Consider the following 16806-nt stretch of genomic DNA (forward strand, 5'->3'; position numbering starts at 1 on the left):
TTTAAGTGCACCTATTATGCTTTTTTGAATATAACCATTCATGTAGTGTGTAATATAGCCTTAGCTGTTTGTGAATGTAAAAGGTCAGAAAAGTTTCAAAGATCAAAATGCATGATACATGGAGTTATTGTCTCCCAAAAGAAAGAACCGGTTTTGAATTGCCTGAAATGAGACGCTAGTAATTCCAGTCTACCTATGTAGTTTTGTAACACATTTTCATAATGGTCTTCATTGGCTGCCAGTGAACAACATTTACTTTGATTCGTCCTCAAACACTGTAGTTGTAGAGTGGTAGAGTTTGGTTCGTGTTGTCAACATTTCATCTCTGTGCTACAAAAGCAAATCCAGTACGGTAAAACTGACACCTGTTCGTATCACTGGGTATACGAGTGCTGAGGAAGCCTTCGGAGTTGAAATTCAGATTATGGTAATGGCCGTTTCGTTTTCCGACATGCACTGTAAGCGGTAGACCAATCACAACAGACTGGGCCGTCTGACCAATCAGAGCAGAGCAGGCTCTTGGAAAGGAGGGGTTTAAAAAGACAATCCTTTACCAAACCATTTCAGACACTGAGAAAAGAGCTGATTCTGCAATGTATATAATTTTTTTTACCTTGGATGCATGTAAACTTATTGTAGGAGACATCTTAAACAAAATTAGGAATCTTTAAAAAAGCATAATAGGTGCACTTTAAAAACAAAATATCCATAAAACATGCAGCGCATGCTTTCACAGTTATCAGAGTCTGTTATCATTAAATCTAGCAGAAACAGTGTACAAAACTGGACGCTTCGATGTCCACATGCAACAAAGATCAATACCATGGTCAAAAACACGATGTGTTGCAACACTTGACAAACCTAAAACATTAACAGAAGCTCTTTCCCAAACTCAAAACTAGGGGTAAAGGGAACCGGGAGACTGTAAGGTCGACGCCTCCCCTCTGTGGTCCAGTTCGTTCTGCAAGTCCTCCAACTCTTCTAACTCTTGAAACTGCCTGTCGGTCTTGTGGCTGACCAGCGAGCGGTAGAAATGCACAGCGAAGACGATAAAAATGAAGCCGAAAGGCACCATGATGGAGGTAGACGTGATCGCAGCGGCCACCCCGGCGGATATAGTGCCGTTTTTCTGGTCCTTCGGCTTTATGGGTAAAAACTTGACCCAGCACAGCAGGACCACCTCGGCCAGGAAGAGCAACGTCCCAATGACTGTGGAAAAAGCCCAGGCCAGCTCGATGTGGCGATGCATTCTCTCATGAGGAGACTCCTTCACCGAGTTGAGGTTGTGCACGTTGCTGACCGCTTCGATGTTCGGGAGGATGCAGGTGCTCACCATGAGGGCGAACAGGTGGACGGCCACCAACACAGTGGTGCAAGCGCTGAAAGCGATGAGCAGTCCTGGTGGATAGTCGTGATTGCTGTCAAGCTGTACTTCCACCATGGCCACCTGTTGAACCAAAGGGAAACAGGTAAAACACTAATTTGCTAACATTAGTTCATGTATTACCAAACATGAACTAACAATATGCAAAACATTTGTTACAGTATTTTTTTATGTTTTTTTTTTATGTTAGTTTAACAATAAGCAAAACATTTGTTACAGTATTTCTTTATGTTCGTTAAATAAAAATACAGTAATTTATCGTTTGCTCATGTTAGTTCACAGCGCATTAACTAATGTTAACAGACAACTTTGATTTCAATAATGCATTAGTAATGTATAAATTTACATTAACTAAGATTAATAAATGCTGTAGAAATGCAGTCCATTATTAGTTCATGTTAACGAATGTTAATGAAACCTCCTTGTAAAGTGTTACCCAATTTATTTTAATCTCGGTAATATAAGAAATCTAGCATTCACATCGAGGAATTAATGAATCGAGGATGGGTTTAAGCTGATTTCCTAAAATCCATAACTTGAATTTTCAACACCATTAATGACAGAAAATCTTACTGTACTCACAAAATAATCGTTTTTATGTAATATAAATAATATTATTAATATGAATAGATTTCTGAATGTAAGTATAGCGAATAGCGATAATTATATAATTACACATATTTAAGGAATGGAAATTACATAACATTTTATATAATTATAAATTATGTTTATAATTATTTACATTTATTTTTTATACATTTAAAGTTATAAAAAATCTTTAAGATGTAACTTTCTTCTCAGGACATTATCTATCTATCTATCTATCTATCTATCTATCTATCTATGAAATAAGAGATGAATGTAAAGTTATAGATAAATAGATAAACTGCTATAATGTATATATAATATATGCTATAATATATGGTATATATATAAAGAAAAGTGATACAAAAAAAGTGCATTTAGGTGGTAAGAAGATTCTAATGATGATCCCATGCTCATTTAAAGTTGGACATGTGTAAGTAAATTATAAGATTTCTCAAGAAACGGTTTGGCACTGAATTAAAACGCACTGCAGTGGAAGACCTCAAAAGTTTTAAAGATTTTTTTTTTTTTTTTTTCTGCATCCGGGTATTATCCGGTGTTATGCCTCTCGTGATGCGCTTTATTAACAACTTCATAAGTGAAAACTGCAGCCGTGCACACACGCAAGTTACAGTATCTAGCTGAGCATTAGCACAAGCTAAACAACTGTGGCTGACAGTTTGTGATTGCAGATGCACCAAAGACTCGAGTCATGCGCCATTGAAACAACAATCTTCCGCTCACAACTTACACAACATTATAAAACACGCGCCTTTCTCTTTAACAACTCGGTGTTTAAACTGAACACTAGCAGCACTAAATAAACAGCAGGCACGAGAAGCAACTCACCATTGCGAAACCGGATAAAAGAGCAGACGTGCGACTGGACGCTTTGAGTTTGGCTCTGCTCAGGTAAAGCTTTCTCCAGGACAGAGCCTGCAACGAATGCTCGCTCCGACTCATGTTCATCTGAGGGGAGATCATGAGAGACTATCAAGAGAGATTCAGCTGAACCGGAGCATTGCGCGTGTAACCGTCAGCTGGCTTGTTCAAGTGAAACTGGATGCACCGTGAAGACATTACCCACAAGGCTCCGCGACAACGCTGATACTTCATTAGAATCCATTAAACTGACCGATAGACATAATAGCCACAAAATCAAAAATGTTCAATTCCAGCGGAATTTCTATTACTGAACATATCAGACTTTCATTTTTGTGGGTGAAAATCTCGCATTTTAAAATTCGTTACCAAAATAATAATAACTATAATATTTATTATAATTTATATTGTTGTTCTAGTTATTGTTATTGTATTTTTTTTTTAAATGACTCATTCTAAAAAGAATGTAATTTGTGTCCCTCTTATTCGCACAAATTTAATAACTATTAATTGCTATAACGCCTACTTTTTTTTTGTCAGGAGGATGCATTTATTTGGCTTGTTTCTCCTTGCTATATTAACAAATATGCACATCTTGATTAAAAAAAAAAATTCAAATATTTTTTACAATATATATATTTTTTATTTTAGTTACCAGTATGCTTAAAAAAAAAAAAAAAAAAAAAAAACCTTGTTGTCCCCAAATTATGTCAACTCTGTTGTTAATTGTGTTATTATATAAACATAATTTGGGGGATATATATAGTCTAGTCCAGTTAACATAATGCATTAATAAAAAGTTGCCCCCAAGCTATATACTCTATATAGGCTATATAACGAAACTTTATATAATGAATAATATGACTGTCATATAATGACCAAAATATGTCTGATTTAAAGATAGTCAATAGAGGGGCAAACGGTAGTTTAAACATTTTCAGTAATTATTGCACTAGTAGAGTGTTTGTAGTCTTGTTGATGAAGCATGTGCACGAGCTTAGCAGCTGCAGCGCGTGCGTGCGTGCACCGTGCAGGAGCGCGCGTGCTAAACAGAAGAAAGAAAGATGAATTCTGACTCCCTCAAAAAAAAAACAAAAAAAAATCTACATTATTTGAAATAAATAAAAAGGCCATTCTGATAAGTACTCAGAAAAAAATAATAATAATCGGATATTGTTTTGACCCCTCATAAACACCATCCGCGTGACGTTTCTGCAATGTTTTGATTCTGTTGACCGTGACGTCACGGTGCACTACACAAAAATGGTTCCTACTTTAGTTTTCTATACAAGCCATCAAAGTGCGCACAACTTTACGCGTTAAATATGGTCCAGATAAAGCGCTGAGGGAATTAAGACGGACGAAAGGCTCGAACATGGAGGCGTGTGCGGAATCCGGACGCAAACTGGTGTGTAGTTGAAGCTGTCCTCTCGAAGACTCGTTTTAAATGGGGAATTTCAGTCTCACATCGATATGCATTGTTTAGTGGCCTGAGTCGGGGCGAATCACAGCGATTCGATTCTCTAGGGCGACATACGCCACATTAATAGGCTAAACGCAATAACGTTGTTGTGGTAAACAGGAAAGGACACATGTTTCGTAAAATTACCAAAGAGAGCAAGATGCTCCATATAGAGACGCTCGTGCGAAACGGGACACATTGTTGCCCTGCAAACCTCGTGTCTAATGTTCATCGGGAAGTTTAACTCGTTCGCGCTGCTTTGACATTAATTATATAATAGCTGTAACTAAGATGGTCGAAGATTAAGGCCTGGGTGTTAATCATGGAATTTGACATGCGTGAGAATGATATAACATCCCAGAGCAGCGTGATATCTCATATCCGATCACAGAATGAGACAGGTTATCTTCATCTTCATCATGTGTTCATTTCGTCCAGCGCTCCATCTGCAGAAGGATGTACGACGAGAACGAGGACTTGTCAGATGTGGAGGAAATCACTAACATCAGGGGCTTCAGCTTGGAGGACAAACTTGAGAGCAATTTATACAACAGTGAACTTGTTCAGCATATGGAGGGGAAAGGTACTTTTTTTGAGCATGTTGCTGCTTATTGCGAATGATATTTATTGTAATCTTACATATGATTCTTCTGTTGGCACCTGCACCTGGCTGCAAATATAAGTTGTAGCTACTTCTAGTTGTGCTCATAAGTTTACTTGCTGAAGATGGTCTGCTTCTCCTTGCCACATTAACAAATATGCACATTTAAAAAATAAAAATTGTAAATATATATATTTTAAATTTGCTGCCAGGTGCAGGTGCCAACAGAAGATTTAAAAACTCAATATTTAAGATTATAATATAATATTTTTTAAATATATTTGTATTTCAGTTCAAATTAAGCAATTTAAAATATATATATTATTTTAAAAATAATTTGATTATTGATATAATAATTTTTTTATTTTTTTACTTTAAATAGTTAATGTTTGACAGGCCACATTTAAACAATAATGCTATTAATAATAATTACAACAAAACTTATTATTATTTTTATTGGTGACAGAGTAGACATTTCTTATTAAAAAAAAGATGCATGATTAAAGATGCATGATATTAAGAACCAAGCAAATGTCCACTTTTGAACAGGATAATTCGTTTAAATTATGTTTTTATTTTTGTCTTGTGGAATATAATGTAAATATATGTTACATGTACATTAACATGGCCACTGCATAATTCCAAATCTGCCATTTGTTTCATAGTTTTGACGACTTTAGTATTGTTTTAAAATGTGGCAAATGGCCATAATAAAGAATGAGTAGACATGTCCAAAGTCTTGATAGCTTGTGTAGCCTGTATAATTCCTTTATTTACGCGTAATATTTTTGTGTGCACTCCATACAGTCTTAACTTTTAGCAACCATTCCTTTTATACCATCCTAGATTTTACCTATGAATATGTTCAAAGAGAGGCACTCCGAACCCCACTCATATTTAAAGCCAAAGATGGACTGGGAATTAGGTAAGAGAAAGTGAAAGTGGTTGATTTCACATGGATCTATACCTTTTACATTTCAAATCGCTTATCTGGATTGTTCAATCTACTGCAGAATGCCGGATCCAGAATTTACTGTAAGTGAAATCAAGGGTTTGGTTGGTAAGTACACTATTACATTACCTTTGTCTTTTATTTTCCTCACATTCTCATCTTAACAGTTACAGTCGTTGGATTTAATGGTTACTGTACTCAGTTAATACGCTTTATTAAAGGGATATTTCACCCAAAAATGAAAATTCTGTCATTAATTACTCACCTGCATATCGTTCCAAACCTGAAAAAAAACAAAAACAAAAACTATTTTTGTTAATCTTCTGAACAAATCTGAGAGCTTTCTGTCCCTCCATTGACAGCTACAACTGATACCTTGACTCTTCAAAAAGTTCATAAAGAGATCATAAAACTAATCCATATGAATCGAGCGGTTTAGTCCAAATATTCTGAAGAGACTCGATCGCTTTATATGATGAACAGATTGAATTTAGGCTTTTATTCACATATAAACATTGACAGCTCACACATCAGTTGGTAAAGCTCAGGCATGTTCGCTTGACGTGTGAGGAGTGTCAAAGTGTCAGTTGTGTAGCTGCCAGTGGAGGATTTTATCAAAAATATCTTCATTTGTGTTCTGAAGAAGGCCTACGGGTTTGGAACGACATGAGGGTGAGTAATTAATAACAGAATTTAAATTTTTGGGTGAACAATCCCTTTACTATTTAGTTTACATTAATAGTGTCTGGGACTTTCATTGGGATTTCTTATCAAGGTTTTTTACTCTATGTGTAATCAGACCATATTGCATGAACAGGGCAATGTTACACATGCATTTATGCATTTATAACAACCTTGTGATTCTTTTTCTGTTACGTCCTCTGGTGGTGATACTATGCAACTGCAACTCAATATAGTCCATGTGCACCTGGGTCGATAAAAGAACTAAACTTTCCTTTCATACTGATTTGATATCAGGTTCATTACTCTGTTACCAGTATAATTCATCTCACTTTAACATGAAATAACTTATTTAACTTAAAGATTGATTAGAAATAACTTCTGCATGGACCTTCAGGCAGCAGACGGAATGTTGATGTGATGGACGTTAGTACGCAGAAGGGGTCCGAGATGAGCATGGCGCAATTCGTCCGCTACTATGAGACGCCCGAGGATGAGCGCGACAAGCTGTTCAACGTCATCAGCCTGGAGTTCAGTCACACCAAACTGGAGAACTTGATCAAGAGACCTACGGTGGTAAGGAGCCAGTTAGTTACAAACTGAACTGAGTTGTCTTTCGCATTGACTAGTCACTTTGTCAACATGACAATTCCTTTTTTTTTTTTTTTTTATGGAATATTGCAGTTTATTATAAATTATCCGTACACATTGTTACACATTAATTCATGCGCCCTCGTAATCTTTAATCAAAATAACTTCCCCTCCCTCTTGCAACAACATCTCTTCTCTTCTCTGATGATGTGTTTACTGCCGTGAGGGCGGGGCAACCTGTCACTCACATGAGATCCACCAATAGCAAGCCACAACCATCCAATGATCCAATCAATTTTCTGATGGACGAAATCAAGTCCTGCCCCGCATTATTCCTTGTTCGAGAAGCCGTTTCACTCAGATATATATCAAAATAGGGAAGAAAAGACTATTTACAATACAATTTACATTAACTCAAGTAATGCATCATTTTCTTCGGTTATCTCTCTTTTAAAAGTTACATATGAGATTTTATACCAGCAAGGGCTGATGGGAGGTTTCTGTTCTGGTATAGGCTTGGCATCACTTCAGTTTCATCAAAGGGAGAATTTTATTTCTGTTTTTCTTCAGGTGGATCTGGTGGACTGGGTGGACAATATGTGGCCGCTGCATCTCAAGCAGAAACAAACCGAAGCCACAAACGTCATGTCTGAGATGAAATATCCCAAAGTTCAGAGGTAACATTTAATGTTTCTTTTTGGAAAAACAAATAACAATTAAAGCCATTGCTTTGCCTGTGATTTCTCAGGACACACTCTCAAAAAGTACAGACAGGTTAGGCTTTGTAAATGCCAGAAAATAAGTGTGTCTGTTAGTCATTGTCAGTTTGGAGAGAGGAACGTGTTTGGGGAAACTTGTTTGGAAATAATCATTATTGGGTAACACATTATTTTAATGTGTCCCTGTTTTTTCATACATTTAATTACTGAGTAATATTAACCCTTGGTTTAGAGTTAGTTGCATGTAATTATGCAAACATTTATAGTTATTTACTATAGTAATAGTATTACTATTGGTGTTTCAGTTTAGGGCTGTCAAATTAAAAATCGCATTTCGAATATTCGTCGAATTTAAAAAATAAAATCCACGTTAGAATGCAAAAACAATGAATTTTAGGTGTGCTTCAGGCAGCCTCGAATGATGTTGTTGGGTTGCATTTTATTTAACAGTACGTGCACTTCCAGTGTACTTACCTGAGAAAGTACTGGGTAATATAAGGTAACTACATGGGTTAGGTTTAGGTGTAGGTTCAGGGTTAGTACATAGTTATTATAATTACTATAATGTTATGTACATGGGGAACATGACTGTAAAATAAAGTGCTACCAGTTGTTGCGTTTTAATGTTTTTCTTAGCCTATCCAGTTGAACCCACTTGATGTGGCGCTGCTGCGTTGTTCATTCAATACAATGCAGAAATAGAGCAGTTCAATGCAGGGAAGAACATCTTGGTTACGTCAAACCTGCAACCAATCAGGTCACACAGAACGCATTTTCTGAGCTGCTTTTCCATGTAAACATGCACTTGACGCACGGACGTCTTTGACCGTTGCACTCGTGTCTCGCACAAGAGGGACGCATGTTAAGAAAGCCATGTAAAATTAAAAGAAGTTCGACTTCATGTCGCGAGACTTTGTGTTTTTTTTCCCCCATTCCATTGCATTTGCATCTCATGTTTTTAAAAACGCAAAAAGTACTCTGTGTGATCGGAGCTTCGGCTCTTTGTATTAAACTATGCATAAATGCGTGATGCAGTTTTGTTCATAATTGTAAATGCAATTTACGAAATTGCATTTGATTTATAAACGGTAGTTTAAATGTTATGCACTTTTTTGTACGGACAGTCTGTTATTTCATTGCTTTGTAGTAAACAATTTAATGCGGTGCATTAATATTTTGCTCATTGCGTCCTCTTGTGGCCTCAGGAGACAAACCAAAAGCTTCTCCTAACTGAAATCATACTTTTTAAATCTGAATATTAATAATATTTCAGTATAAAATTCAAATGGAGTTTTTCAGCCATTTTGACAGCCCTATTTCAGTGTCCACTTAGTTGAATTACATGTTCGTAATTTGACATGGTTTTTTACCTTTCACTTCGAGGAAGTGTTTTGGCTTTTCAACACGGCTCAATTTTGACAGTCAACGCTTGTTGAGTCAGTCTAAAAACTGTCCTCTTGAGTCCAAGATGAGGTCTGCTCATTTCCCACAGTCCCTTGTTTTGCTCCTCGGCGCATGCTGCGCATTTCTTCCGCCTGCAGCTGGCCGTGACTGCATCAGGTTGCTAGGCAGCACACTTCTGATGCGGAGAAGAGGCGGATCTTCACAGGCTGCTGCAGTATCCCAATGAATCCTCCTCAGCCAATCAGAATATGGCATAGGAGTATTTCCAGCACAGGAAAGCCCACTCTCTTTTCTCACTTTCCCTTTGACTCCCTCCTCTCTGTATTCATGGAGCTCTTTATAAAGGAAGAATTCAACGCTAAAAGTCAGTTCAGTTCTCTTCTTTTGGGTTACATGGGCAGATGTCAGAACAGTGAAGTGTCTCAAATGGGGATGAAAATCTATTGGGTATGTCTTTTATTTCACTGAAAACTATGGCATGAGAATGCAAATAATCCTTTAGAGGTCCCATTGGGATTTTTAGTTCTAGTACAGTTTGGTGAACTTTCTTTGCTTGTTTTATGAAAGTGTGAGCATTCATTTGTGGTCATTCCGCTCATGTGGTCTGGGGACATAAATGTTTGCGAGGGTTGCATGTGTGGTCTGATATTTTATAAGCTCACTAAGCATGTTTGTGCACATCAAGGTTATAGTTTTGTTTTGGCTGCTTCGGTGCGTCATCCCCCTCGCTGGCTACTCTGTGGGATGAATGACACGGGCTGCAGCGGTCAAGGTCTAAAATACTAAATACACAGTTTGAGATATCTGTGTTCATATAACAGAACGATTGATTGCCTTTCTTTCTGCCTAGGTGTCATTATGCACGTGTACACTTACAGAATGTGAAATGCAGCTCAAGTCTGTACAAAATAAAAACAGAAATGGCAGGAGATTGTATAATTAATATATATACATAATATGTATAATACATATGTTTAATATACAGTGTGTGTGTATATATATTACAATATTTCATTTCATATTAATGTTAAATGCGGTTTTATACAATTTAATAAATATTAAAAATACTTTTTTTAAATATTAAAATTCTATTAATATGTTTCACATTTTATTTTTTTAAATAAAAATGTAAATATTTTTTAAGGTTAAATTTGTTTTTATTAAATGTATTAATATTGAAATATATTTAATATTTATTTGTTTTTATTTAAATGTAGTAATATTTTAAAATACTTCTGATTATTAAAATGATCTTAGTATTACGTTATTTTTATATATATATTTTTTTTTACAATAATTAATTATGTCATGATCTCCGTGATAATATAAAGTCTTTTAATCCATAAATGGTCAGACTGCATTATTAGTCCCTCTGTGAGGGCACTATTTAGACATTGATTATTTATTCATAACCTTTCATCTAAGAGCTCCAATTATAGGATGTAACCGCTGAGGGTTCAGGTTGCAAGGTATTACCCTAGTGTTACCTTCTGCAGCCTGCAGTCAGTGAGTCTAAGTTGTTTGCCTTTTTTGCCTTCTTTGTATTTTGGAAAACATCTGGAAGCAAAGTGCTCAGTGTGCTTGCCGTAACATATGATGTCATCTGTAGTGACATCATCTGACATTTATCGGTCTGATCTGATGTGCAAAGACCACATGCAAAAAGTGTCTGGTAATAATTAAAACTCTGTCGCGCGTCCAACCGTCGTGAAGACCATACTTTGGTGACCCTAAATTTAGAAGTCTCATTTTTCAAGCCCTCAACCATCTGGGTTTGCGCCGAGATTGATGCCTAATCATTGTTTTAGTTCAAGATGCCCTGCAGTGAGCGATGCCTTTTGCTCATTAGAGCTAACTGATTCCTTCGCTTTCTTCTTCTCCCTGCTCAGTGGGACAGATTTTAACCAGACAACCGTGGCTGTTTGGGCTTTGATTAATTTCACTCCTTGCTAAACGCTGCGGATGACAAATGCATAAGCCGCAAATAGCTTCCATCCCTGTCCTGGTGCTGAGACGGCTTTATCTGAAACAAACCCCCGTCCATGATACCGTTCTGTATGTTCTGTCCACAAAAAGAGATATTAGCCTCGATTTATTGCTGAAAATGATAATACGAAAAAAATGTTAAGTCATAATATTTCGCTGTGCTTTGATAACGTTGTTGATTGAGAAGGGGAAATTCCGCTGCATGTGGTTTTGAAGGAAATATTCATTTTGAGTTGGGAGTTGAACATTCTCATGGTGTGGTTACTCCCAGTAAGCAAATGCAATCTTTTTTGTAAGGACTTATGAACCACATTAGGGATTTATCGTGCTTCTCTATTTATGCAGATGTTGCGAATCACCCTTGTACTTTCCCTCTTTCTCTCTCTCTCTGTAGATACTGTCTGATGAGTGTAAAAGGCTGTTTCACTGACTTCCACATTGACTTCGGCGGCACATCGGTATGGTATCATGTCTTCAAAGGAAGGAAGGTAAGTGTTTGGTAGTTAGTGGTAGAGTTTTTGCTGTTATGATTGCCCATGGGTTTTAGGGCTGCAGGATTGTCTCTGCCTGTGATCTGGAAAGATCAGGTATCTAGAGGCCTTGTAAATGAATCTCTTCCCTGTTTGCATTGTTGCATCACAGCTGGGGCTGCAGTGTCAGCAGAATTCGTGCTTGTGCATGTGTATGTGTGTGTGCGTTTGCTGGAGGGTATCAAATAATATCCGCTCTGAAAGGTCGAATGAGTGTTGGCGTGTGCAAGAAAGACGAGAGTGACACCAATTTGAACCAATTTCACTTGCAAGGGAATTTTTAGGTATACAGTGGGGTCCAAACATCTGAGACTTTTAGTGAACATGCTGTTATTTATTTAATATTATTACAATATTAACATTTTATATTAAAAATATTATTAGTAATTATTATTATTAGCAACAGAAACAAACACTAAATATGAATTGCAGAATTTCTAAAAACAAAGTACATGATGAATGTTAAAGGGGTGCCCTTTTATGATGTCTTGATTTTGCTTTTGGTGTGTATGGGAGACGAATTTCATCTATTGGAAACTTTTGGTACTGCGCACAAACAAATTCTTACTGAAAGCAAATTTTTTGAGTTATCAACCTCAATTTTGGAACACAGCTTTTTTAGATTTATGGCTTTGATTTTCTCACAGTTTCAGAGTAAAACGTATTTTGGAAAATATATTTCATATAAAAATTGTATATTTGTGCATTTTTCATAACAGTAAATGTAAAATTTTCAGCAATAATCTGCCAAGTGTCGTCTTTAAATGGAGACCAAACTTTGGAGTCTGTGCTCCAAAGCATTCAAGATTTATAACAGTTTAAGTTTGAAATTTTATTTTCATGTACATGCTCAAAAAGTGAATACATGGATTATATCTACTGTATAAATATAATTTAGTACTATAAAATCCAAAATATTAAAGTCAATAATTTTATCCTTTAAAAATCATCTTTGATCACCAAAATGACATATTTAAACGTTTTTTCCGTGAAAAAAAAAATCTTCATGCCTTAAAATAGCTTGAATGTAAATCTACATCTTTGCTTCATTTAATATACGCGGATGAATATGCTAATTAGCCCTGCCACCACTTTCGCCTCGGTCAATTTACTGAGGTAAACGCTGCACAATGGTATCTCTTTACAACGTCGGACACATAATGGTAATTATTATGATTAGCCTTTTGCTTGACTATGTTATCAAACAGCTAATAATGTGTTGCTAATGTTACACAAACTATGTTCCCGTTCGCCATCTCAGTCTGCCTTCTAACAATCATCAGAAACGCTTTGAACAACGCAGAACGTCAGTGGAGAAAGGGATATTTCATCATAACATCGTAATATACATCATACACCCGCTATTTTGCTAAATCTACCCGATTTTTCATATCAACAACAAAAAAAAAAAACTTTTAAAGGGGTGGTTGATTATTACTTTAGTTAGTGTGTAATATTGCTGTTTGAGCATAAACAAACATCTGCAAAGTTACAATTCTCAAAGTTCAAAGCAAAGGGAGAAATTTGCTTTTAAAGAAATCACTTTTTAAGGACTACAACAAACGGCTGGTAGGGACTACACGACATTCCTCCCGGGTTAGTGACATCACCAACCCTAAAATGTACATAAACCCCGACCCCGGAACATAATTTATAGATTATCATGACAGAATATGCTAATCAATGACTAGAAGATAACTACACATAAGCTCCATAAATTCATTAACTAACCATTTAGAAACGTCCTGTTGCATTCTACATGTTGTCACTTCTTCTTGAGTCTCTCCATCATTGTCTGAATCCGGTTTGAACATAAAAGGCTAAAAGTTTTTAAAATTTTCAGTGCATGTCTGTGTGAGTGCAAGCTGTTGAAGCTCCACCCTCTGTACCGGGAGCAGCAGCTCATTTGCATTTAAAGGAACAGACACAAAACGGTGTGTTTTTGCTTACCCTCAAAAATGGACAATTTTAACATGCTATATAAAAATATCTGTGGGGTATTTTGAGCTAAAACTTCACATACACACTCTGGGGACAACAGAGACTTATTTTACATCTTGCGAAAAGGGCATTATACCACTATGAAAATACTCATCAATGTTGCTGACATGAATTTGCACATTTGTCTTAAAGCACATTAAAAACACAGCATAGACATATAACTTAAACAACATTAAAAACTTTATTTTCTTAAAATAAAAAACATTAACGAACTAAAATGTAGTGCAATCATTTCATTGAAAATGGTCATTTTTTTACCAGCACGCGAACAGCAACCAGAGGGTTAAATGGAATAAAAAAAAGACTTTTGGACCCAACTGTATCGTTGCGTCCGAAATAGAATACTTCCCCTACTATATCAATACTTCCCTATTATAACTATTTGGGTGAAAAATAGTACTCCAAAATAGTCTGTGTCCAAATACATAGTATTCGAAAAACAGTAGACAAAAAGTACCCTGAAAACGTACTACTTCCGGCGAGATTCTGAAGTGTGCATTTGATGGACAATTTACTATCACATGAGGCCATGGGAAAGGAGTTTTGAATAGGGGTGAAGCGACCTGAAGCCATAGGTCCCTTATCCCATGGCGTATGCAGTATGTCCGAACTTCATTCATACTACACACATTCATACTATTGGTCGTGAAGTAAGTTTCAAACCAAATGTAGTGCCTACTATATAGTATGCAATTTTGGATGCCAGGTATGGCGTTTTCGTCCAAGACCATTAGGGAAAATGTTGTGAATTATTTAATACAATTATTGGCAACAATTTAAGTGAAAATGTCAGCATTGCAACCCAGAAATAGTGCAGACTAAAGTTTTAATGTTTTAAAAAATCCTAAAATTTTGAAGTTTAATTCTCCTTTTTTAAACTTTTGGACCACACTGTATGTCTGACTGTGCATAAATGGAAGTGATAAATAACTTAATGCTGACAAGAGGTTGTGAATTATTCATTTCAAAGAAGAAAAATCATGTCCCAGTTTAGAATCACACCTGCTTTTCTGTCTCCGTCTCACGTTCCTCAGGTCTTTTGGCTGATTCCTCCAAGCTCACACAATCTGTCTCTGTATGAGGACTGGGTGCTGTCGGGCAAACAGAGCGATGTGTTCCTGGGTGACCGTGCAGACAGCTGTCAGCGAGTAGATCTGAAACAGGGCTACACGTTCTTCATCCCTTCAGGTGACACACTGAGCACTGATGTACGGTGTACATATATTAAAGGAAAACGTTCCTGCAGCTCCAACAGTAGAACTTGGAGCTAGCAACACCAAAGCCATAGGTTAGAATCCTAGGCAATGCATGAACTGAATGCATTGAAAGTCACTTCGTATAAGTGTCTGCCAAATGCATAAATGTAAATTCTGTTGTTGCTTATTCACCTTTCCAAACCCATGTGCATGTGAGAAATTCTATATTCAAAGGGACAGATTTTCTAAACATGGCAAATCAGCATGCGGACGCAATCTAAGGCCCTGTTTACACCTGGTATTAAGATGCGTTTTGGTCGATCGGATCACAAGTGGACGAGGAAGACACATTCCCATTTACACCTGGGGTTTTAATCCGTCTCTTTTGTCCGCTTTTGACCACTTCTGCGCTAATTTCTTTGAGAAGAGGGTAAATGTATGAACTTTTTCAGATCTTTCGATCTAATGGATAAAATAAGTTTGCACAATTTACAGATGAACGCTCCCAGAGATGACCGAAAAACATACAAAGAGCAGTAGCTTTCATTTCTGCTCTAACAGCCACAATACCAGCCGAACTTTGTGAGTGTGTGTTAGAAGTCAGGAATGGTGAGAGAACATTGTGCTTGGTACGTTTTTTCATCTTGGGTCTCCAGCCGACAAAGTTTAAATCCCGTCTGGCTAGTGCGCTTCCCATAATGTTTACGCATTAGGTCAGAAGGCGGAGAGTTGGTGGTCTGTTCAAACACATTCGACCACATGAGTGTCTACACTATGAAAGCAAATAATGTCAAATGCGTTTTTGACGACCTCCTGAAAGTGGACAAGCTCAAAACATTTTAGACCCCGTTTACACCTGTATTTAGCGTCTTCCACCTGTGATCTGATCGACCAAAATGCATCTTAATACCAGGTGTAAACAGGGCCTAATAAAAGCACAGATGGGAGTGAAAAGTCCTGCTGTTGATCTACTGAGAATGCGAAATCGTTTGACATGCTTTTTTCGGCGTTAAATAAAACTGCAAATGCCACTAAATTTGACAACTGGAAATGTAAATCATGTTGCATGATTTATTTATTGAAATACTGTCTGCCCATAAATTTAGCATTCAGACAGGGAAATTCCGACAAATGCATATGCACTAAGGTTAGCTGCCAAAATGAGTGTGTTCACGCCTAATTTATCACTGGATGTCTTTAGTAAATCATGACAGTTGCGATGATGCAAGCTGCTAATAAATCTGGCCCAAGTCTTCTAAAGTCATACAATAGCTTTGTGTGAGGAACAGACTGAAATTCAAGTCATTATTCCACTGAAGCCCTGAAATATAATTCGTGTTTGTGTTCGAATTCAAAAACAGTGCCATGTTTGACATTTGTGATGCAGATGAGATGGAGAATGACATTTGAGAGCAGAAAATCATAAATCTGTTGTACAACGTTTTCTTTGTTAAAAAAATTGAGCATTCACATTTTTGCTCTCTATTGTGTGTGTAGGTTGGATCCATGCCGTCTACACTCCAGAGGACACACTGGTGTTTGGCGGGAATATTCTACACAGTTTTAACATTCCCATGCAGCTCACTGTCTATGAAATTGAGAACAGAACAAAGGTAATTCATCAGTCAGCATTGAAGGATTTGTCTTTTTAATTTGATGCATGTGGAAGGGAAGATCTTTTGGAAGTTGTTTTTAATTTTGATCTGAGTATGTTGTAAATGCCATCTATATTGTTCTAAGGCGCATTCTAAGAGATTCATAAAGGACAATATTTTCCCTGTGACACCACCAGAACCTCTTGCTAACTAAAACTTAAACTATTAAAAATCATT

The 16806-nt window shown here is 36.7% G+C and overlaps 2 protein-coding genes across 6 annotated transcripts in view; one reads left to right on the forward strand and one right to left on the reverse strand.

The window, feature by feature from the left end:
• orai1b (ORAI calcium release-activated calcium modulator 1b) lies at positions 1-3056 on the reverse strand. The gene is made up of 2 exons (XM_084400861.1): positions 2819-3056; positions 1-1447 (listed from the first exon to the last, which is right to left on the reverse strand). Exons 1-2 carry the CDS (start codon positions 2951-2953, stop codon positions 899-901), a joined length of 684 nt encoding a protein of 227 aa, XP_084256987.1. The 5' UTR covers positions 2954-3056; the 3' UTR covers positions 1-898.
• kdm2bb (lysine (K)-specific demethylase 2Bb) overlaps positions 1337-16806 on the forward strand; it is a 27806-nt gene continuing 12336 nt past the window's right edge. For 3 of the 5 annotated variants that reach the window (XR_014626331.1, XM_084400856.1, XM_084400857.1), the window contains exons 1-9: positions 4076-4259; positions 4752-4896; positions 5761-5839; positions 5928-5974; positions 6945-7123; positions 7709-7815; positions 11642-11735; positions 14813-14966; positions 16472-16587. Coding sequence is in view for 4 of the 5 variants with exons in the window: in XM_084400856.1 (XP_084256982.1) it covers positions 4227-4259; positions 4752-4896; positions 5761-5839; positions 5928-5974; positions 6945-7123; positions 7709-7815; positions 11642-11735; positions 14813-14966; positions 16472-16587 (954 nt within the window). In the remaining variant the exon portion in view is untranslated. Of the gene's footprint in view, positions 1470-4075; positions 4260-4751; positions 4897-5760; positions 5840-5927; positions 5975-6944; positions 7124-7708; positions 7816-9585; positions 9709-11641; positions 11736-14812; positions 14967-16471; positions 16588-16806 lie in introns of those variants that run through there. The other 2 variants (XM_084400858.1, XM_084400859.1) reach the window with 2 other exon arrangements.

Source organism: Rutilus rutilus (genome assembly GCF_951802725.1).
Source record: "Rutilus rutilus genome assembly, chromosome: 25".
Classification (NCBI taxonomy): domain Eukaryota; kingdom Metazoa; phylum Chordata; class Actinopteri; order Cypriniformes; family Leuciscidae; genus Rutilus; species Rutilus rutilus.

Excerpts from the sequence above, each read along its gene's own strand:
- orai1b (XM_084400861.1), bottom strand. The coding sequence starts at position 2,953 with ATGATCTCCCCTCAGATGAACATGAGTCGGAGCGAGCATTCGTTGCAG. Across the intron at positions 1,448-2,818 it reads TTTTATCCGGTTTCGCAATG|GTGGCCATGGTGGAAGTACA; the intron begins GTGAGTTGCTTC and ends TTGGTTCAACAG.